Source organism: Budorcas taxicolor, chromosome 7, assembly GCF_023091745.1.
Source record: "Budorcas taxicolor isolate Tak-1 chromosome 7, Takin1.1, whole genome shotgun sequence".
Lineage (NCBI taxonomy): Eukaryota > Metazoa > Chordata > Mammalia > Artiodactyla > Bovidae > Budorcas > Budorcas taxicolor.
In genome coordinates this window covers 4,053,237-4,076,068 of record NC_068916.1, presented here as the reverse complement: position 1 = coordinate 4,076,068, position 22,832 = coordinate 4,053,237, and the positions used below count along the sequence as shown (strand labels likewise).

At 52.8% G+C, this 22,832-nt stretch overlaps 1 protein-coding gene across 1 annotated transcript in view; it reads right to left on the bottom strand.

Annotated features, from left to right (window-relative positions):
- The window catches only part of ADAMTS2 (ADAM metallopeptidase with thrombospondin type 1 motif 2), a 261,969-nt gene that overhangs the window by 81,943 nt on the left and 157,194 nt on the right, over positions 1 to 22,832 (bottom strand). Inside the window, exon 5 of the mRNA XM_052642795.1 lies at positions 172 to 255. Within this exon, the coding sequence (XP_052498755.1) occupies positions 172 to 255 (84 nt within the window). The remainder of the gene's footprint in view (positions 1 to 171; positions 256 to 22,832) is intronic.

Sequence of the window (22,832 nt, the reverse complement as noted above, 5' to 3'; positions counted from 1 at the left end):
AGTTCCTTGCTTCTTGTAGGAAACACGGGGCAGCTGGGGAGAGGCAAGGTGGTTTTGGCCAACATAAAGGCTTTTCAAGGGGGCCTTTGCCTCACTGGAGGGGCCCACTCATCCCACAGAGGTGGGGGCCCTGGTGGGTCTGGAAGGCACCAGCCTGCAGTGTCCTCTCACCTTCCCGTAGCTCAGCAGGATTATCCGCACCAGGACGACATTGATGTGGGCCCCCAGGGACTCATCGTGATAGATTTCGTTGACCTGAAAGACAACCAGGGACACGTCAGCAAAAACCACAGGCTCACAGACCAGCCCTGGCTTTGTGAATGGCATCGCCACCAGCTCAGCCCCAGGGCAGAACCCAGGCACACCACCCCACCCCTTCCTCCTCGCCACACTTCACACTCAGGCATTACCCTCAGCTCTGAATCAACCCCTTCCTTTCCCTCTGCTCCTCCTGCCCCCTTACAGCCAGCCACTGAGTGGACTCGGCCCGTCTCCTCAGCAGCCCCTCCGACCACCCCAGGGAATCTCCAGCGAGAGCCCACACTGGGATGTGGACACTGCCCACGCTAAACGCTGGAGCCGCTAACTGCAACGCAGCCTTTTCTGCCAGGGTGAGCACGGCTCAGACCCCCGTAGAAGGGGCAGTCCTGGCACTGTCACTGGTAGAAATCACTCCACAGGTGCTGCCGGTGACTGTGAAATATTATCTGTATGCATCACAGCTTGGAAAGGGGAGTCATTTTAGACGACCCCCAGATCTAATTTTTAATGTGCTAATTAAGAACAGATATTGCTGTATCACAAAGGTGCTTTCTGCGATCTGTTTTGGGAACTACAGCTGACACAGTGGGCTTCCGTTGTATTTCATCATTTTTTACTTTCTTTTTTGGGCCTCCCAGGTGGCGCTAGTGGTAAAGAACCCATCTGCTGGGTTGGGAAGATCCCCTGGAGGAGGGCATGGCAACCCACGCCAGTATTCCTGCCTGGAGAAGCCCCATGGACAGTCCATCGGGTCGCAAAGAGTCGGACGCAATCGAAGTGACTTAGCACACACGTGTATTTTATTTTTTACATTTGCAAACATTATTTGAACAGGTACCTGTGGACCTCACCAGAAGTCAGAGGAGTCCACGGCACAAGGAAGGTGAGGAACCTCCCCTCCCCACAGCATGGCCTGCATGGCCTTCCAGAAACACTGGTTATGGTTGACCCCGGGCTCAGGGCCAGCCAAGCCTCCCTCTCCCACCAACCCCACCCTCACACACTCTCAGGCTCTCGCCTGGAACAGCGCCCTCGCTACCACCCCCTTCATCCATTCACTTCCTGACCAAACTTGACTCTTCTGGAGGCCCAGCCTCCAGATCTCATCTGCTTCCCAGCAAGCGTCAGGGCCCATTACTTCCTGAGTTCTCTCTGTATTTTCCCTGCGTGTCTCCAGCACTCAGGATGCAGTCACACCCAGCAGATACTCAGGACACACTTGTCAAGAGAACAAATCCACATCACTCAGTGGGGAGGCATGAACTCGTGCAGGCCCTCCCTGTGTGCAGACCAAACCCCAGAGGCTGCTGACCTTCCCCTGGGGAGGGCAGATCCCGCCAAATGCATCTCCCAGAGCCCACTCTGTCATCTCAGGCCAGGGCCCTTCTCCCCCAGAATCCCAACTTTTAGAATCTCTATCTGAGCGATGGAAATTGCTACCTACAAACAGCAGGAAAACCCTTTGGGAAATCTGAGAGTTAGCAAGTAAAATCGACTCACGATGGATGGGGTGGGCAGGCACGTGGGGCATGCTAGACAAAGAGCCTGGTGATCACTGTCACCCTTGCTGTGGCACCAACGGGAGGCACAGAGGGGTCCTGGGACGCCTCCAGCCAGCCCTACATGTGACCCCACGGGAAGCCTCCTGCCCACAAATCTACTTCCCAATTGTAATTTGTTTCTCTGCCCCGACGTGGCTTTCCTCCAGGGAAGCAATGACCGATAGCCTACAGGACGGTCACTGCAACTCGTGCATGAGTCTGGAGAGAGTGAACGCTGGCCTGAGAGTCACACGCCAACAAGGTGAAGCTGTGACTGGCAAGGCGGAGCCAACTCACCCACGCTGGGCCTTCCCTTCCTTAAAACAAGACGACAGTCTCAGCTCGCTTTGTGAGGATAAGACTTCCACACGTATGTGATGGAATGATCCTGGTGAAAACAGCAAAGCTGTGGTTGTCACTGCTGCTAAGCCATGTCACCCTGCAGCCCCCAGGAGGTCACAGTGGCAGGGTGCGCACCCTCTAAGCCCGGATGTCCTTGCCCACCTTTGAGGGTCAAACCAGACCTAGACGTTTTGGTCCACAGTGAGACAATAACCCTAAAAGTCAGTTTTTCTTAAGAGAGAGGTTGTTGTTGTTGTTTTGGTCTGTCTCCAAAGGATCATTTTATCTCTCACAAGCAGAGCCTGGCCAATTTGGCTCACAGAGTTTGACCAAAAGTTGTGTTGTAGAACAGAAGAAGGTTGTGATAAAGGGAGGTTCCGCTGCCCCTGGGGCAGGGAGCAGGGGTGGGCACAAGAGAAGAAAGGGGGCAGAGACAGGGGTGAATGGCAAGCTTCACTCTACACCCTTCACTTCTGACTCCCAGGTCATGCTTCGAGTGAAAACAGTTCAGATACTTGGGAAGAAGATGAAAGCAGAGGAAGCGTGAACCTGCTCTCTGGGACCTGGGAGGGGACAGGGTCACTCAAGTTCCCGAAGTCTGGGTAACTTCAGATAGCTACGCCTGGGGACCCAAAGGCAGTGGCAGGGTAGCCTGCTGTTTGGAAGGGATTCAGGGCTGAGTTTACAGAATTATCTCCTCTGATGCTCCCAAAAGCTACTGAAGGCCAGAAGAAGGGGTGTCAAGCCCTCCTGAGAGATGAGGAAGCTGAGGCTGGCCCCTGAGTGAGGAAGGAGATGCAGGGCTGGCCCCGCCTCAGTTGCTGACCCAGAGCCTGCCATCAAGGCCCTCCTGTCTCCTGGCCCCACCACTGGGGCTGAGGGTGGCCACTCTCATCTCAGGAAAGGGGTCTTATGTCCTTCTTGGACAGTGGGCAGGTCTGACCCTGACTGCTGATTCCAGACAGAAGGGGGCCAGACCCTCAACCACGAGGTGCCAAGCTCTGCAAGACAAAGCCCCACCTCCCGCTGGGGGTGAGGGCCAGGCGCTCAGGGCCAGGGGTGTCGGGCTGCTGCACAAGGCCCAGCTGTATCTTCTGAGCTGCCCACCGGCCACCAGCTCCTGGCAGTGGGGCTGGGCACCCTGCCTCTGGCCTTGGAGACCAACTGGGCCTCCAGGACTGCTGAGGAGCTGGACAGGGCATGTCCAGAGCTTGCCCAGGAGAGAGCCAAAAAGGAAGCCAGGCCTGCTCTTGAGGTGCCGCAGCCCTGCCTGCCCTGGTGCCCGCCACTGAGGCGCACCTTCCTCTGCTTCTCCTAGACAGCCTCCACCCTTCCCCACAGGGACACAGCTCCACACAGCCTGCTTCTTCGGGAATCGGGGCTTTGAGCTGGGGGTGCCCCAGCCCCTCTCTACAGCACAGGCCCCTCTTGGCAGCTGCTGGAGCTTCTAGGTGGTCCCCAACCCAGATCCCCACTCCCAAGCCCTCCTGATGGCCCGGCCCCTGCAGACCCCCCAGCGGGTGGGAACCCCGCGGTGACCAGCTGGCGGGGCATGTCTTCTTGCCCATTAGGCGGTGTGACCGAACCCTCACGCCTGCAAACACGTCCCCCTCTGGCGTCCAGCTCCTAGTGCCCACGTTGTGATTCATCAGGACCAGAAAGAGCAGAATGCAGGGCTTGTGGGGTATGGAGGAGGCTGGCTGTGCTAAGGAGGAGGGGACCCTGGCCTGCCCCCAAGGGCCATGCCAACTTTTCAGCGGGTTGTGAAATTGCCACAGCCCCGCAAAGCCAGCTGCACCCCATTCCCCACAGGATGCTCCCAGCAGGGCCCACTGTGGCATGAAGACCCCCGGGAATGAGCCTCAGTAACAGGCACACGGGGGCAATATTTCTGCCAAGCAGAGAGCTCACGGACACGGCACAAAAAGCCACAAAGACAGCTTCCCAACATCTCCCTTCCAATGCCCCTTCCTCCCCGACCCCCATTCCACTTGCTCAACAGGCAGACAGGAAGCAGTTCCTTCCCGCCCCATGTCCCGCCCAACCTCCCACCCTCATGGATCACGCTTCATGGCGGCTGCCACTCAAGAAGGTCTGACTTCCTCTTTCCTCTGCCTGAAACCCTCCATGGCTCCCCAGTGCTTTCAGGAACAGCCCTCAGCCCTCAGCCTGGCACGTGGGGCCCTCTCAAAGGTGGCCCTGGCTTGCTTCTCTGAGCTCAACTTCAGCTACTTTCGTTCAGGAACCCTCACTCCTGACGGCTCTGCCTTCTTCTCCTGCTTGGGCAATGGTTGGTACCTGTAATTCCCTCTCCAGCCTCTGCATTCTTGAAATACCCAGAAAAGCATTTGAAAAAGCAAAGGGCAGTCAATGTGTTTCAAAGGAGGAGGGCAGTTCTCACCCTGCGAGCACCCCGCAACCCCAGCCCAGGGCCTTCTCCCTACAACAGGAGGAAGCCCGCTGCTGCTTCCCAGGTTGCCCCCTTTGCTCACAATGATCCAGTCTGAGCTTCTTGAACAGGGAGTCCTACCCTTCCTTGGGACCTTTGCACTTGCTGTATCTCTGGTTTCGCATGCTCTTCCCCCAGTACAACTATCCCCTGCTCAAAGTGAGCCCGTAAAAGTAGTTGCTCCCAGCACAGTATGGAGGTTCCTTAAAAAACTAAAAATAGAGCTACCATATGATGCTGCAATCCCACTCCTGGGCATTTATCTGGAGAAAAATATGGCCCGATGCAGCACTGTTTACGATAGACAAGACATGCAAACAACTAAATGTCCATAGACAGAGGAATGGATAAGGAAGATGTGGTATATAGAGATATATACAGTGGAATATCACTCAGCCATTAAAAAGAATGAAATAAGGCCATTCGCAGCAACATGCATGGACCGAGAGAGTGTCATACTGTGTGGAGTAAGTCAGACAGAGGAGAAATGTTACATGACATCTCTTACATGTGGAATGTTTGAAAAAACGATGCAAATGAACTTACAAAACAGAAAGAGGCTCACAGACTTAGAAAAGGAACTCACGGTTGCCAGGGGGAAGGAATAGTTAAGGACTTTGGGAAGGTCATGTACGCACTGCTATATTTGAAATGGATAACCAACAAAACCCTATTATACAGCACATGGAATTCTGCGCAATGCTATGTGCCAGCCTGGATGGGAAGGGAGTTGGGGAAGAGTGGATACATGTATAGGTATGGCTGAGATCCTTCACTGTTCACCTAAAACTATCACAACATTGTTAAACGGCTACAGCCCAATACAAAAAGCTTTTGGTGTTAAAAATAAACTTAAAAACCAGCAGTTGCTCCCGTACCGGCCTCTGCACTTGAGCGGGAGGCACCCCTCTTCCTCACTCACTGCTGTGTCCCTTGCAGTGCTGAACGCACAGTAGATGCTCAGTAAACAGTTTTGAACGGGTGGACGAGAGAATAACCGGGAAATGCAGACCAAGAGGCAACGGGCCAAAGTGCAACAGTAGCAGGGCCTGCGGTGCCCTGCCGTGACCGAAGGCCAGGCCAAGCGCCCCAGAGCCTGCCCACCCTCCCTGCCCTCCTGAGGCCTCCTGCGTGCTGGGGAGAAGCTACTCACCTCCATCCAAAGCCGCAGGGCTTCTCTGCACAGAGAGAGGCCAACAGCTCTCTTGTTTGGGGAAATACATTATAATGCACCTTTTGCTTATGCAAAGGTGCAGCCAAGTTTCTGTTCTGGAATAGAAAATAAGAAAGCATGCAGGCTCTGCGTGATAATGTAAAAGTTGGCTTTCTTTGTGGCAGACTTCTACCCTGGACACCAGCGAGCCTTGGCAGGTGGCCTGCGGCTACTGGGCAGAGGTGACCTTCTCCCCTGCCGAGGTGGAAGGACAGGGCAGGACAGAGAGGCTGGTCCAGGCAGTGGGGTCCTCCCAGGGCAGGCAGGGGTGAGCTGCTGCTTGGGTTCTCATCCGTTATGCCCAACCGTCAGGAGAGTTACCACCTCTTCCTCTGAGCCAAGCTCTGCCAGCTAAGGCGCCTAAGCACCCAGCGAGGAGAAGGCAGGCCTGGAGGAGTCTGTTGTGAAGCCTGGGAGGCAGGCACAAGCCGGCTCTGCTTTGTGGCTTCTCGGAGCCTTTGACATGACTGGGAAGAAGGTCTCTCTGAGTCCTCCAGGAGGAGGCTTGTACATCACAGTGGAGGTGGAGGTGAAGGGAGTGCTGGAGAAGCTGGGGCAGAAAGTCTGCGGGCTGCCAGTGAGCATTTTCGTTCGTGCCCATCTTATAACACACAAATGGGGCTGCAAAAGCCCAGTCTCACTATGAGAATGAACATTCCCTTTGCAGATCTTCTTTACCACTCGCTTCTCAGCAAATGCTTCACAGGCAAAGCAAGAACAAACACGACTCCAGCCTCTGCTCAAAATATCAAACTGTCATGAAATGCAAACGAGCAGGACAGGAATTGCTAAGATCGTATCATGCACAAAAATGCAAGGCAGGTAGAGCCCCTTCTTCAGCCCCCAGGCCCCCCACTGTGAGTCCTCCCATGACTGTGAAACAACCCAGTCCCCAAGCCTGCACCAGGGCACGCTCTGCTGGGCCTGGGGACATCTCTGCAGGTCTCCAGGGTGGAGACAGGTTCCTCCACTCCCAGGCAAGTAGTTCGATGCCCAGAATCTAGAGGGAGCCTCAACAAATGGTTACTGTGCAAACAAAGAAACAAAGCTGCCTTAAACCATTGCCCGTGTTGGTGCTGATTACTGCTGAGAAGCTGCCCGTTCCAGTCACTTCGTCAGGTTGCATGGGTTCCACGGTGGGCTCGACTGCCATCTTGCCCTGTGACTTGGGCTTGATATTTTGCCTGTTTGAGCCTCAGTTTCCTTATCTGTGAAACGGAGGCAATACCAGTTCTAACCTCTCAGGCTGTTACCATGAACGGAACTCAACACTATATTTAAAGCATCCAGCAAAATCCCAGGCACACAGCACAGACTCAGGAACTCAGTAGAGCTCTCATCAAATGACAGGTCAAATACCCGAGTTCCTTCTCTGGCCCCACGGGGGCTCTCCTCAGGGCCGCCAGGGAGGGCTTGCTTGGACCACAGTGCGCAGCCAGCCTGTTTTCCAAAGCCCACGCTGGGCCTCAGCAGGCACCTGTGTGTGACCCAGACCTGGGGTTCTCCCCGCCAGCTCCGCCACAGGGCAAGCCACACCAACGCTGGAGGCCCAGCCCTCCCACTCACCACCAGAGGGCTCATCAAATGGGGGATAAGGCTGCAGCCCCGGGAAGCACAGCTCTGCCGAGGCCGCGGGACACAAAAGGATCTGTCTGAGGTCCGTGGGGAGGGCGCTGACAGGAAGGAGCGGGGGAAGCCAGGGACCTTGATTCCTTCTGACAGCAGCCCTGGCCTTGGAGAGCCCTGGGGTGTCAGCAGCCTCCTTGTGTCCCCTGAGCTCCCCAGCCCTCCCTGACCCGAGCCCCGGGGCCTGGCATGGAGTCTCCTCCAGAGGAAGCCCTTCGGGGAGGCCCTGTTGGCAACACCATGTGACACCCCCACCAGCTCCCCCAGTCTCAGAGACCGTGAGCACGACAACCAACCCCCGCCCCCGCCCCCTGCCAATGTCAGCAGCCGGGCACTGGCAGGGCATGTGAAAACAGTGATTTTTCATTCTTCCTATGATTCATATTCTTCTAATTCCCTACCGCTCTTTGACCCCAGGAAAGAAAGAGGGAAAATGCCATCATGGGGACGGGAGCCACAGACCCTGGGAGGCTCCCAAGGAGGGGAACAGGGAAGCAGCAAGCACCCTGGTTGACGAGGGTTAGTGGAGGCGGCTGAGGACAGGCAGGAAGGCAGACCTAGGCTATGCCCCCCATCCCCTGCTCCTGCTTCTCACACACCCTCAGGGTCAAACATAGATCCCGAGAGCTGTGGGCCCCGCTGCCCACTGGGCCCCTAGGATGAGACTGCACCGCAAGAGCAGAGTCCCCTCCCCAGGTGGCTCTAGCAGGAGGTGAGAAATGGGAGGGGACCCTGTGAGCAAAGTGGCCTCAACAGTGGCTGATGCCACCCACCACAGCCCTGAGAGGTGTGTGTGAGCTCCAGAAGCTCCTGTCTAGCTGGCTGGGTGGGAGGTGGCGGCTGTGGGCTGGGACAGGCTGCAGAGTGGATGGGTCATCACAGCGCCAGGCCTGGACCGGGTGGGATCGGCACACCTGAGCAGTCCAGGTCAGGAGCCCGGGCCTGGGTCTGAGGACACGCAGGGCAGGCACTCAGGCCCACCTCCCCACAGCCACTAGGGCCTCAGGGTCCCCCACACGAGGACAGCCAGGTCCAATCCCTGGGTCAGGAAGACCCCCTGGAGGAGGGCACGGCAGCCCACTCCAGGATTCTTGCCTGGAGAATCCCATGGACAGAGGAGCCTGGCAGGCCACAGTCCATGGGGTCACACAGAGTCAGACGCAACTGAGTGACCAGCTCTTACTTACTTCCTTACTGCATCAGGCCTGCCTCCCCACCGCCACCAGGGGCTCAGGGCCCCCCACATGATGAGGAAGAAGGAAGCAGTCCGCCCAGCAGGCCCTGACCCAGAAGAGACTGGGGACACCCTGGCCATTCACAGTCACCTGCGCCTTTGGCACAGCCGGGGCTCATCAGGAATTCCCATCTCCCAGCAAAATTCAGAAGTCTCAGAGCACCGCTCCCTGCAGTATTACAGAGTTGTCTGCTGTGAACATATCCCTCCTCTAAAGTGAAATCCCTCAGCATGATTCCTAACATCCGGAACGTAAGGAGCCTCCCCGAATGCAGTGGGAAGCCGCTCTGTCCATGCAGCCCACGGCGCCTGGTGCCACAGGAACCTGTTTGGGTAGCAGTGCTCCCTTGCCACCCTCTGTCCCCAGGCAGAGCACTGTGCTGACTGCCTGGGCCAGGCTGGGAGCAGGGACCCAGAAGTGTGGAACCAGAGAACAAATGGGTAGCCGGGAAGATGGGTGAACATCCCCTGTGACGCAGAGAGCCCAGAGCCAAAGGCAGAGGGGCTGAGCTCTCAGACATGCGAGGAGCTGCCCCAGAGCACTGCAGGGTCAGAGGGCGCCCACTGGAGCCCCCAGGCCCGTCTCACTGCCAGGGCCGGGTGCTCCACCCCCACACCCGGCTGCCCCCCACGCACCCTGCTGTGAGCTGCGGACATCCCCACAGAACGGGCTAAGCTCCCTCGGGTGCTGCTCTCCTCGGGGCCGGCCCCTCTGCCGCACCACCGTGGCCTCCAGTGCCTTAACTGGTTGTTACGTTGTTAACTGCCACCTCCCTCCACTGGGCCCGTCTGTGCCCACTGAGAACTGGGGGCTCCTCTGCATCTTCAGCTGCCGCATTCTCAGTGTCTAGGACCCGGCTGGCTCCCAAAGCTTCAGGATCAATCCAAGCTTGGCCGTTCTGGCCAGCTCTGTCCCTCCAAGGCCTCCTGTGCCACAACCCCATGCTCCGTGCCCCGATCTGTGCCTCCTGGGACACGCCGAAGGTCTACACAGGAAAGCACGCTCCCTGACTTGTCCACTTTGCCAATTTGTGGTCAAAACCAGTTCCAGACTCACCTTAACGGTGACCTCCCCAGCCAGGCAGAGGGCGCTGGCTGTGTCTCGAGGCTGCCGAGGCCCCTGTCCTTCCTGTTGCGCTAAGGGAAGCCAGTGTTTCCCCAAGAGAGCCAAGCTTCTCAAGGACAAGAGCGGGGCTGCTTTGACAGGCATCATAGCGAAGAAACGATGGCTGCACCTTGCTGGTCAGCTCTGGCCTTCCCAGACCTGCGCCAGGCACCGCCTCACATCACCACCTTCCACCTCCCACAGCCTGCAAGGGAGCGTTGCTGCCCCCGTTTACCTGTTGTGGAACAGAGGCTCAGAGAGAGAAGCCCGAGCGGGACAGGGCAAAGGCTTTGGAGAGCGCTGGGCGAAAGTGCTGACGTTAAAGCTGTGTATCCCTCACCCTAGAGACTCAAAGCATCTCTGCTGGAGACAAACAACCTTGAGCATCAAGGAAGGCGGGACAAGAACATTTACTAGGGTTTCTCCTCCATGGACAAACAGAGGCTGTGTTCCATGGGAGTCTGTGGGACCTTGGCCATCCTACGAGAACTCATTTACTCATCAATTCATTCATTCACGAGACACTTCCTCAACCCCTACTGTGTGCCTGACCCTTCACCAGCTGCTGAACAGAAACAGGTAAGCAGACTCTCTGAATCGGACATTAAACTTGGGGCACCCAGCCCTCCTGAGACATGCCACCAAGGGACCCCTCAGGCAGCAGAGGGGGTCTGCTCAGCTACAACTCCCGCTGCACAGGGGGCAGACAAGGAGGGGCCCGGATGGGAGGGACAGCCCGGGGGGAAGCGGCACCGTCTGTTCTTCCGGCTCAGCTGTCACCTCCTTACTGGAGTTTGCGGGCGACAAGCTCTGCCGCTTCCCAGAGCTGCCACCAAGGAGTGATACTGCCCAGCCTTCCTCATCCACGGCGACTCGCACTCCTACTTTGACAACCACCAGCTCACCAGGGGAGGCCAAGGACAGGCTGCTCTGGGGCTTCCCTCCTCACCTGTCAGGAGGCCTCCAGGAGCTGGGAGGAAGGTGCAGGGGAGTCCTGGGGGCAGGAGAGAGCCTCACACTTCAGGACAGAAGAGGCAGCGGGAAGGACAGGTCTTGGCTCCCCCCATCAAAATGTCCTCTGCCTGCACTGTCATCCCTGCGAGGAGGGAGGTGGTCTATCGTCTCCCCCACGGGAATGTGACTTCTTGCAGCAGGACCTCAGGCCGGCTAACATGACGCTTCTAGCACCTAGACCTGTGCTCAGAGTAGGTGCTCTGTAGATATGGTCAAGTGAATATGTCAGTGGGTGAGGGGGTGAACACACCGTAGAGGGAGGACAAAGACACAAGCCCAGGGGAAACGCCAGGAGAGTCACAGATGGAAAAGACAGCCAGGGCCGTGGGCAGCGGGAAGAGGACCAGCATCCGGGCACACACGTATGTGAATCCCATCTGCCATGCCCCAGCCGTGCCACCCAGCCTCTCTGAACCTCAGTGACCTTATCCAGGAAAGGGAACCTCATGGGGGCACTGGGGCAATGTAGAGAGACATCGTGTAAGTACTTCCTTACACGTGTTTGAAAACTCAGCCCCTTAGGCCACAGGGAGAGGTGTCTGGAATGGTATCGACAGAAGGCATGAGCCCTGGACTCGCTAAGAAAGATGTTTCTATCTCTTTAGAACCCAAACCAACCTCACGACTCCACCGATAGCATGTTGGGATCCCAGGCCCCTTACCTGGCACAGAAGGCTTTGCCAACCTCACTCCTGCTTCTCCCCCAGCACCCGACACTCTGATTGGCCCCAGCACCCTACACTCTGACTGGCCCCAGCCTCGAGCTGTGATGTGGTGAAGCCATTGAGCCTTTACACCTGCTGTTCTATAACCCACAACACCACCAGCCCACACCACGCTCCCCTGCAGGTTAACTCTGCCTCAGGGGCCAGGTGGCTCAGCAGGAAAGAATCTGCAGGAGCCACAGGAGACACAGGTTTGAGGCCCAGGTGGGGTAGATCCTCTGGAGGAGAATCCCATGGACACAAGAGCCTGGTGGGTTACAGTCCATAGGGTCGCAAACTCAGCTTAGCACGCATCCATGCATCTGGGAAGCCCCCAGTGCCCAGCATGGGGCCCAATTTAGACCAGGCTTCTGAGAGTGCCCAACAATTAAATACAAGACTGGGGACAGCTTACACTCTAGGCATGCTCTCCGTGTGCCCAGCATGCTGTTAAGCACTTTTCCGGTATTTAACTCAAGTTATGCTCCCAACAGCCCTGGGAGGTAGTACTAATTATGCCCCATCCCAGCATACAGCAGGGCAGGCAGTCGCCTCCTTTCTTCTAGGCCTGAAGGAACAATCTACCTGCTGAGCCAGTCATGTTCCGACTCACTAGTGCAGTGTGAGGTCTTAATTTCAACTTGTTGCCAACATTAAAACGTAATTAGATTTCCTGTAAATTTGGATTTCCAGCTTCTCAGGGGACATGGAGGCAGGGGAGGGGGCTCACAATGGTGCACCTGTTCATTCCAAAATGAACCTAGGAGGGGATCTCCAGGGCTGCAGCCTCTCTTGTTGCCCCAGGCCCCACCACGCCCTATTGTCCACAGCCTGGACACCCGGATTAGGCCTTCCGCCTGGCTCCCACCAGCATCTGAGGTGCTGCCCCTTCTAAGGGCTGTATTTGCTGGCAGTCATACCTCCTGGCAGCTCATGAGGCTGTGCTCTCAGACCAGATAAACATGAGGATCAGGAACAGTGCTGGGACGCCCGGCTGTGGCTACACCATGGCAGAGCCCGAGCCCTGGGGAGCTGCCATGCGACAGCGGGAGCCTGTTCTACCCATCCTCACATCCCTCGCTACAGCCAGGCCCAAACTCAGCAAGCCCTCTTTGTCCCGGGAGTCCTGCTCGCTTCCCTTCAGCTTCAGGGAACCAAGCTTTCGTGCCCAGTTTCAGATGTGTGTTTCTCTTCCCAGGAACCAGAGCCAGAGACACGTGAAAGGGACTGGGGCCTGCGCCGTTCCCCTGGGGGGTTTGCAGCTCTGCAGCCAGTTCACAGGATCATCCCCGAGACCCGCAAAAAACACGCCTGTCCTGTCTCGGCCTTCCCTACCATCACCACGTGGCCCCAACATTCTTGGAAGTTGGTGAGAAATGGAGCCCATGGGCCTCTGATCGTTTGCAAATCCTGGCAAGGCTTTGGTGAGCCCAGGCCAACTTCTGGACTAAATTAGAAAAGAGGAAAAATATTTGAATCCTGGCACAGAGAGAAATCATTCAACAAAAATTGTTTAAGAACATCTCATGCTAGGAAGGGTCAAAGGGTACAGTCTCTACTCTGACAGCTCAGAAGCTCCTTTGGGTCCCTGTTCTCCACAAGCCTAAAGAGTATGTCTGCGCTTGATGGAAGACACGCTTGGGGTGGGGGTGGCGGAGCAGGAATTCTTCCAGAACATGAGAAATTAGCCTAGCTAGGAGGGGCAACTATGTCTGCCCAGAAATCTCGCTCCTCCTGCTCAGTTGCTTTAAACAGAATCCCCAAAGTGACTTCCTGGATCCATTCAGCTGGCAAAGTCAGGGTGGGGGTGGGCTGGGGTCTGAGCAGGGAGAGGGTGGACCTCAGCTCAAGTGGAAGGTCCCTGCAGTGGCCTTCAGGAAAGGTTGTTCTAGCTGCAGGGTCTTAGAGGCCTGAAGGGGAGAGAGGGAGCTTGTCTCCTGGGGGCACCTCAGGAGTGCCTTTCCTTCCAGTCTTTATTGATCAGGGCGTGTGGGAGGTGTAAAGATGAAGAAACCAAGTTTAGGGCAAGGCAGGACCTTTGTCAGGTAGGTAAAAGCCAAGATTAGGATGCAACTGCTTCTGACTCCAAAGCTGGTCCTCATTCTATGCCCGGTGCTTCCCTAACACGTGCACCCACGTGCATTGACACAGTGGGAGGCAAATGAAACTCTAAAGTGCTGGGGTTCAGCTCAAGGTGTTGTTGTTGTGTTTCAGTTGCTCAGTCATGCCCGAATCCTTGCAATCCATGGACCGCAGCACGCCAGGCTTCCCTGTCCTTGACCATCTCCTAGAGTTTGCCCAAACTCATGTCCATCGAGTCGGTGATGCCATCCAACCATCTCATCCTCTGTCAGCTCAGTTCAGTTCAGTTCAGTTCAGTCGTTCAGTCGTGTCCGACTCTTTGTGACCCTATGAATCGCAGCACGCCAGGCTTCCCTGTCCGTCACCAACTCCCAGAGTTTACTCAAACTCACATCCATCGAGTCGGTGATGCCATCCAGCCATCTCATCCTCTGTCGTCCCCTTTTCCTCCCTGCTTCAATCTTTCCCAGCATGAGAATCTTTTCCAATGAGTCAGTTTTCGCATCAAGTGGCCAAAGTATTGGAGCTTCAGTTTCAGCATCAGTCCTTCCAATGAATATTCAGGCTGATTTCCTTTAGGATTGACTGGTTTGATCACCTTGCATTCCAAGGGACTCTCAAGAGTCTTCTTCAACACCACAGTTCTAAAGCATCAATTCTTCAGAGCTCAGCTTTCTTTATAGTCCAACTCTCACATCCATACATGACTGCTGGAAGAACCATAGCTTTGACTAGACGGACCTTTGTTGGCAAAATAACGTCTCTGCTTTTTAATATGCTGTCTAGGCTGGTCATAGCTTTTCTTCCAAGAAGTGAGCATCTTTTAATTTCATGGCTGCAGTCACCATCTGTAGTGATTGTGGAGCCCAAGAAACTAAAACATCTCAATGTTTCCATTATTTCCCCATCTATTTGCCATGAGTGATGGGACCGGATGCCATGATATTTGTTTTTTGAATGCTGAGTTTTAAGACAACTTTTTCACTCTCCTCTTTCACTTTTATCAAGAGGCTCTTTAGTTCTTCACTTTCTGCCATAAGTGTGGTGTCATCTGAAGTTATTGATATTTCCCCCTATAATCTTGATACCAGCTTGTGCTTCATCCAGCCTGACATTTCTCATGATGTATTCTGCATATAAGTTAAACAAGCAGGGTGACAATATACAGCCTTGACATACTCCTCTCCTGATTTGGAGCCAGTCTGTTGTTCCATGTCTCATTCTAACTGCTGCTTCTTGACCTGCATACAGATTTCTCAGGAGGCAGGTAAAGTGGTCTGGTATTCCCATCTCTCAGAATTTTCCACAGTGTGTTGTGATGCATACAGTCAAAGGCTTTGGCAGAGTCAATAAAGCAGAAGGGGATGTTTTTCTGGAACTCTCTTGCTTTTTTGATGATCCAATGGATGTTGGCAATTTGATCTCTGGCTCCTCTGCCTTCTGTAAATCCAGCTTGAACATCTGGAAGTTCACAGTTCACATACTGTCGAAGCCTGGCTTGAAGAATTTTGAGCATTACTTTACTAGCGTGTGAGATGAGTGCAATTGTGCAATAGTTTGAGCATTCTTTGGCATTGCCTTTCTTTGGGATTGGAAGGAAAACTGACCTTTTCTAGTCCTGTGGCCACGGCTGAGTTTTCCAAATTTGCTGGCATGTTGAGTGCAGCACTTTGACAGCATCATCTTTCAGGATTTGAGATAGCTCCACTGGAATTCCATCACCTCTACTAGCTTTGTTCATAGTGATGCTTCCCAAGGCCCACTTGACTTCAGACTCCAAGGTATCTGGCTCTAGGTGAGTGATCACACCATAGTGGTTTTCTGGTTCATGAAGCTCTTTTTTGTATAGTTCTCTTGTGTATTCGTGCCACCTAATCTCAAGATCTTCTGCTTCTGTTAGGTGCATACCATTTCTGTCCTTTATTGAGCCCATCTTTGCATGAAATGTTCCCTTGGTACTTCTCATTTTCTTGAAGAGATGTCTAGTTTTTTCCATTATATTGTTTTCCTGTTTCTTTTCATTGATCACTGAGGAAGGTTTTCTTATCTCTCCTTGCTATTCTTTGGAACTCTGCATTCAGATGGGTACATCTTTCCTTTTCTCCTTTGCCTTTAGCTTTTCTTCTTTTCTCAGCTACGTGTAAGGCCTCCTCAGACAACCATTTTGGCTTTTTGCATTTCTTTTTCTCGGTGGATGGTCTTGATCCCTGCCTCCTCTACAATGTCACGAACCTCCGGCCATAGTTCTTCAGGCACTCTGTTTGTCAGACCTAATCCCTTGAATCTATGTGTCACTTCCACTGTATAATTGTAAGGGATTTGATTCAGGTATGAATGGTTCACTGTCATATAAATGGTTTACTTTCATGTAAATTTCATACAGAGTCGATGTTTTAAAAAATCTTGCCATTCCAAACAAGTGGCACTTTACGGAAAGACTCCTCACACCTGTGTCCTGGCCTCATGACACAGGCCTCCTGAGAGGATGACTGGCCACCTCACCGCTGCAAGGAGGCCAACCGGACCAGCGGCTCGGTCAGGCAGCGCTAGGTCACTATGGAGCCTGAGAACCCAGGCAACCAGCAGGCCTTTGCTTCGTCAAGGAGGAGTAGGATTGAAAAAATGCGACAAGCCACATAGGAAGCACTGATCTTGAGCCCAAGATGTTATACTTTTTGAAGTCTTGGCACAAATAGGCTTTACTTTTAAAAGTGCATATGTAAACATGTGTGTATGTATGTTCATCACTCAATCATGTCCAATTCTGCGACCTTAAGGATTGTAGCCTGCCAAGCTCCTCAGCCCATGGGATTCTCCAGGCAACAATACTGGAGTGGGTTGCTATTCCCTGCTCTAGGGGATCTTCTCAGCCCAGAGATCGAACCAAGGTCTCCCACACTGCAGGCTGATTCTCTATCATCTGAGCCAATAGGGAAGCATATATGTAAACACCGCCTGCAGTGCAAGAGACCCCAGTTCGCTTCCTGAGTCTGGAAGCCCCCCTGGAGAAGGGATAGGCTACCACTTCAGTATTCTTGGCCTTCTCTGGTGGCTCAATCGGTAAGGAATCCACCTGCAATCTGGGAGACCTGGGTTCGATCCCTGGGCTGGGAAGATTCCCTGGAGGAGGGCATGGCAACTCACTCCAGTACTCTGGCCTGGAGAACCCCCGAGGACAGAGGAGCCTGACAGGCTGCAGTCCTTGGGGTCACAAAGAGTCGGACAGGACTGAGCAACTAAGCAGAGCACAGAGCATATATGAACACACTGCTCTGACAATGGTCTTCAGTCTTCTCCGAACGCATGCCTCCCTAGCCTCCCCTACACACTGCTCTGACAATGGTCTTCGGTCTTCTCCGAACGCATGCCTCCCTAGCCTCCCCTACAGCTGAGCCCAGAGAATAGCTGCTCTCCGTGCCTGACAAGCTAACTGGAGGTGCTGTGAACATGGAGGGTCGTGTCCCCACGTGGCTCCTTGGGATGCCCGGCTCACACGCCCACAGCACTGAGTTTGCAAGGAGAGTCTAGCTCAGGGGCTGGCAGCGTAATCCCCCCGACACCAGAGTCAGCTGCAGGCACGTTCAAGAGGGCTGATGGCCTCCCAGCCCGGGAGCACCAGACACAGCAGGGAGCACATTTCCAGGGAAGAAGGGTCAAACAGGATGTTTCCCAGCACAGGGGGGTGCCCAGGCATGGCAAAATTCATGATTATAATGAAAAATCCTAATTTTTTTTCACTTAGAGTGACGATAAACAGAAAATTTAAAAATCTTAACAAGCTGAGAGACTGTGAGAGAAAGGAAAAGGCTTTACTATTAATATATGTACCTTTTATGACACCTTTTTCTACTCTTTGAATAAAAGAACCATATTTTCAATATGCACTTGGCCCAAGAAGTTTGGTACCCAGTAGACATTCTGGGTGCGGGGCTGCCACAGCTGAACACACAGCAAGAACAGTTTGGTGGTCCGTGAGATCCAGGGTCTGGGAAGTGATGCTGCTGACAACAGGCCACGGGAGTCACTGTTGAGGGCAACCAGGACGAAACTCCAGAAGTCTAACTTCTGGGGAGGGCATGAAATGCCAAAGACAGTCCCCAAGGGGAAAAACCAGGGTGGGAAAGATCTCAGGACATGACTTCAAACAAAAGTGTAAGGCATTGACAAGCCACGCCCAACCAAAATAAAGGCGAACAACAAAACTGGGGGAAGCATTTCCCACACATACATCAGACAGAAAGTTAACCTATCTTAACAGTTCTTCAAAGTAACTCAAAAGAAGCTAAAATCCGGGTAGAAGAAAGAAAATGAAGAGACCAATCATACACATATAAGATGATGGCGGTTTTAAAACATACGTGTATATATTTTAAATGGAACCTCATTGCCCCCAAATATCTACTGCTGCTGCTGCTGCTAACTCGCTTCAGTCCACAGCTTACAGCAAAAGTATACCCTTGTTGTAGCTATTAAATTGCCATAGCTAAAAATGATGTGGTGGTGTGAGCAGGTGAAGAGATGGGCATTTACTCAATGGAACATGAATAGCTGAAACCATAACAGAACATTCTGACATAATGCACACACCTGCTGACCAGGGATAGTACTTTTAGGAACTTAGTTTAAGGAAATAGTGAAGGATAAGCAATAGATTCAGCTATAACATTCATTACTATTAGTGACTGAACTGATATCTAAAAGGGAACTAAATCCTGCTACATGAGTAATGTAAATGATCGATCATAAAAAAAAATATGCTATATTCACAAAGAGCAATGTTATGCCATCACTAGAATGAGGTTCGGTTCAGTTGAGTCACTCAATGGTGGCTGACTCTTTGAGACCCCATGGACTGCACCACAACAGGCTTCCCTGTCCATCACCAACTCCTGGAGCTTGCTCAAACTCATGTCCATCAAGTCGGTGATGCCATTCAACCGTCTCATCCTCTGTCATCCCCTTCTCCTCTTGCCCTCAATCTTTCCCAGCGTCAGGGTATTTTCTAGTGAGTCAGTTCTTCACATCAGGTGGCCAAAGTATTGGAGCTTCAGCTTCAGCATCAGTCCTTCCAATGAATATTCAGGACTGATTTCCTTTAGGATGGACTGGTTGGATATTCTTGCAGTCCAAGGGTCTCTCAAGAGTCTTCTCCAACACCACAGCTCATAAGCATCAATTCTTCGGTGCTCAGCTCTCTTTATGGTTCAATTCTCACATCCATACATGACTGCTGGAAAAACCATAGCTTTGACTAGACAGACCTTTGTTGGCAAAGTGACGTCTCTGCTTTTTAATATAATAAATGAGGTACCAATAAAATGAGGTACTAGGCAATAATTGGTAGGAGAAAACACTCACAACTTATAGGAATATATTCTAATTTTCCATCATAAATAGCATATCAGACATGTTAAATACCATATTTTAATAAACAAACAATGCTTGTTTGAGGAGGAAAAGAAGGAAACTAGAACTCACAAGAGGTGCTTGAACAGGTTGGTGGGAGGGTTCTGAACACAATGAGACCCTTTCTAAATCCAGGTGGCTGTCTTGAAGTGCTCAGCAAATATTTCCAACCCTCCTCACACTCCAGAGATTCTGAGATTTAAAGAGGAATGGATTCATTCCCATTTTCTTACCAAAAAAAAGGCATAAAATGTCTTGCCCATTAATTTGGAAGGAAGTGACATCTTGCACAATTTCCTACTGCCCTTATAGTCACATTCAAGTCCCTCTACTGACCCTTCCTTGCCTCCAGTTCCGCCTCTTACGTGGGCCCCTTGCTTCCCACATTGGCCCTATTTCATTTCTGACGCAGAGCTGATACCTGATAAACACTGGTTGATCATACTGTATGGACAGGAGCTGTGTGGATTATGATAGAAGAGGCTGTGCTGCATTAACAGAGAATCTACCACATCTCAGTAGCTTAATAGGGTAAAAGCTGGGATGCGTTCTCCTGCACACATCAAAGCTTTATGTAGCCCCATTGTGTAGCTGCAGCTACTGGGATGTGTGGCTTCCAAGGTCCCTGTGGCAGAAAGAGAGGGAGGGAAGGGACACAGCAGCTCTCAGCCGCCTTAGCCAAGAGGCAACCTCTGTGGTTTCCACACAGGCTGTCAGAAAAAACTAGCCCCACAACCCCAAGTGGGGTGTAAGGGAGGCTGGGAACTGGACGGGAGGGGAGCACGTGAATACTTGATGAACCTGGAATGTCTGCATCACAGCAGGACCCATGTCCCAGCCCAGGCTCTGCCAGGACGAGACCCCAGAGGGAGCCCTGCAAGCAGAGTCACTGAGTGGTGAGGGACCCCAAGGTGGCTCAGCGCTGCCGGGGCTGAGCCACACCGACACCCGGCCCCCTCGGCCTGGTTGCTCCTCGGAGCCCACAGTTCCCAGGTCCTTGCCACCAGACCCCCACCAGACCCTCCTCCCAGAGCCTCTACGGCCTTCCTCAGGGAGCAGGCTGTCCGCCCAGGGCCAGCCCCAAGCCTGGGAGCTGGGAACACTTCTGCCCTGGTCCTGGCCGTTTTCACTCTGGGCCAGCCTCCTGTCTCCCACAGCACCGCTCTGGCTCCGAGCGCTGGGGAGCCTCCTGATGAGCTGTGCACCTACAGGAAGAGGGAGGCCTACCCTGGCCAGGCCCCGTGAGGCCCCTGGGGCTCTGGCTGCAGATCCTGGTGGGCCAGCACCTGCAGGGTCTAAAGGCCCCCACTCCCACAGCTGCCCATGGCACTATCAGTCAAGTTCAGAGGCAGGGCACAGCAGGCAGGAGGTGGAACGGTGCCTCCCAAGGACTGGAGAGAGGGGGCACTGGGGAGTTATTGCTTAGCAGGTACAGAGGGGCAGTTCTGCAAGATGAAGAGAGCTCTGGACATGGGTGGTAGTGATGCCTGGCTGCACAATAAGGTGAGTATGCTTAAGGCAACACAGGACCCAAGCAGGGTGCCTCATCTCCCACGAGCACCCTGCACCCTTACAGTAGGAGCTCAGCGTGGAGGCTCAGACGCCTCCCCCTGCGGTGTCTCCCTGAGCCCAGGAGACTCCGCCAGGCCCTCTGCCTCTGCAGGACCAACCCCCGAGCCTGGGGCAAGCACCACCTGCTGGATGCAAGCGGCGAAATAAGACACGGCCCAGTTACTCTTTCCAGCTCCTCCGATTCATCTCCTATAATCCCTTTTCTGTTACAATAAGCTTTGTCTCAACAGCAGAATTTTTATACTTCTCATGCTTTTCAGGAAACTAACCAAACCATCCCTTTACCCCCAAATCGAGGTTCAGTTGGATCATGAGGGTGTAAATGAATAAACGGAAGTTAACTCTAGACTTCCTCCCAGCACTTCATGGGCACAAGGTGTGTGCGGCAGAGGGGGCTTCCACCCCAGGCAAAAGGCAGAGTTGGTCCACAAGCCTCAGGAAGACACTCCAACTGCAGGATTCTTGCCAGACTTGTTAAGAATAATTCTAAACCTGCTATCGCTAAACTATTAATAAATATCGTCACCATCACAATAAAAAAAACACATTTAGTTAGAGACTGAAAAGCAGGTTCATCTTCATTTATTTAATTTAATCCTCATTGACTATTCAAGATAAAAATGACTGCCCATTTTAAAGATGAGAAAACCAAGGCTTAGAAGATTGAAGCCCATTCTCTGAGACATAGCTGGTAGTGGTAGGGCCAAGAGTAATCCAGATACAAGTAATAAGAAACATGTGTCTGGGCTCTGCCCCTCATTCCTGGCACAAACCTTCTAAAATCCTTGTAATTTCCTGAATGATAGGGGTGACAGGAGCACCTTATGCTATTTATAATGAACCCCTTTCAACCCTACCTGAGCTCATGTTAATGAAGATGTTCTTGGTGGGCCCTTGGATTGTTCAGGGTCCGGGCTGGTAGCCAGAGGAACCAGTGGTATGATTAGAGTTGGAATTTTCAGCCCCATCCCCGACCTTCAGGGAAAAGGGAAGAGCTGGAGACTGAGTCCAATCACCCATGGGCTTCCCTGTGGCTCAGTCAGTAAAGAATCTTCCTGCAACGCAGGAGACCCAGGTTTGATCTCTGGGTTGGGAAGAAAAGACGCCCTGAAGAAGAGAATGGCAACCGATTCCAGTATTCTTGCCTGGGAAATCCCATGGGCAGAGAATTCTGGCGGGCTACGGTCCGTGGGATCTCAAGAGTCAGACATGAGTTAGCGGCTAAACTACCACCTCCATCCATGGCCAGTGAGTCCCACCAATCACGCCTACAAGACAAAATCTCCATTAAATTCTAAACAATGGAGTTTGGAGTGCTTCTCGGTTGGTGAGCACATCAAGGTGCTGGCAGGGAAGTGCACCCCGAAGGGCCACGGAGGCTCCATGCGCCTCCCCCGTGCGTTCCTCCATTTGGCTCTTCCTCAGCTCTCCTTAGCTGTGTGCTTTTTAATAACCGGCGATAGTTAAGTAAAGTGGTTCCCTGAGTCGGGAACTATTCTTGCAAATTATTGAACCTGAGGAGCTGGTGGTTGCTTGGTCAGAAGTACAGCTGACATCTTAAACTTCTGGGGCTTGAGATGAGCGTTTAAAGAGGCGCTGTCTCGTGAGACTGAACTCTTACCTTCTGGGGTCTGTGCTAATTCTGGTCGTTAGTGTCACGAGGGTTGGTTTGAGTAGGGGAAACGAGTAGTTTTCCTTTACTAGGATTCGGGACTCTAATTCCACACCAGTCCTTTTGGCCACTGAGTTGGAGAGTGGTATAATGCTTGAGGAAAAACATATATTTTGAAGGCAGACAAGACTTTATATTCTACTGATTTTATAGAGTTAGTGTGAAGATTTCCAGAGATATGCATGATAAGTGACTGGTACAAGCCTGCCACACAGAATCACATATTAAGATCTCGATATTTGGGGCTTTCCTGGCAGTCAAATAATGAAAACTCTCCTTTCCAATGCAGGGGGGGTGGGCAGGTTCAATCCCTGGCTGGGGAACTAAGATCCCACATGCCTCTCAGCCAAAAATCCAGAACATAAACAACAGAAGCAATATTGTAACAAATTCGATACAGAGTTTTTTTTTTAAAAAAGAGCTCCATATTGGTAGCCATCATGGTATTGTTATTATTATATTAGAGGTAATTTTCAAAAGTAAGTAAGATTAAGTGTGACAACACTCTCCAAAGTAAAATAACAGCTGCAAATGTAACAGATGTCAGCCCACTTTGCAGATGAGGTGGCTGCATTCCAGAGTCAGTGTCTTACCTAAGGCAGGTGGAGAGG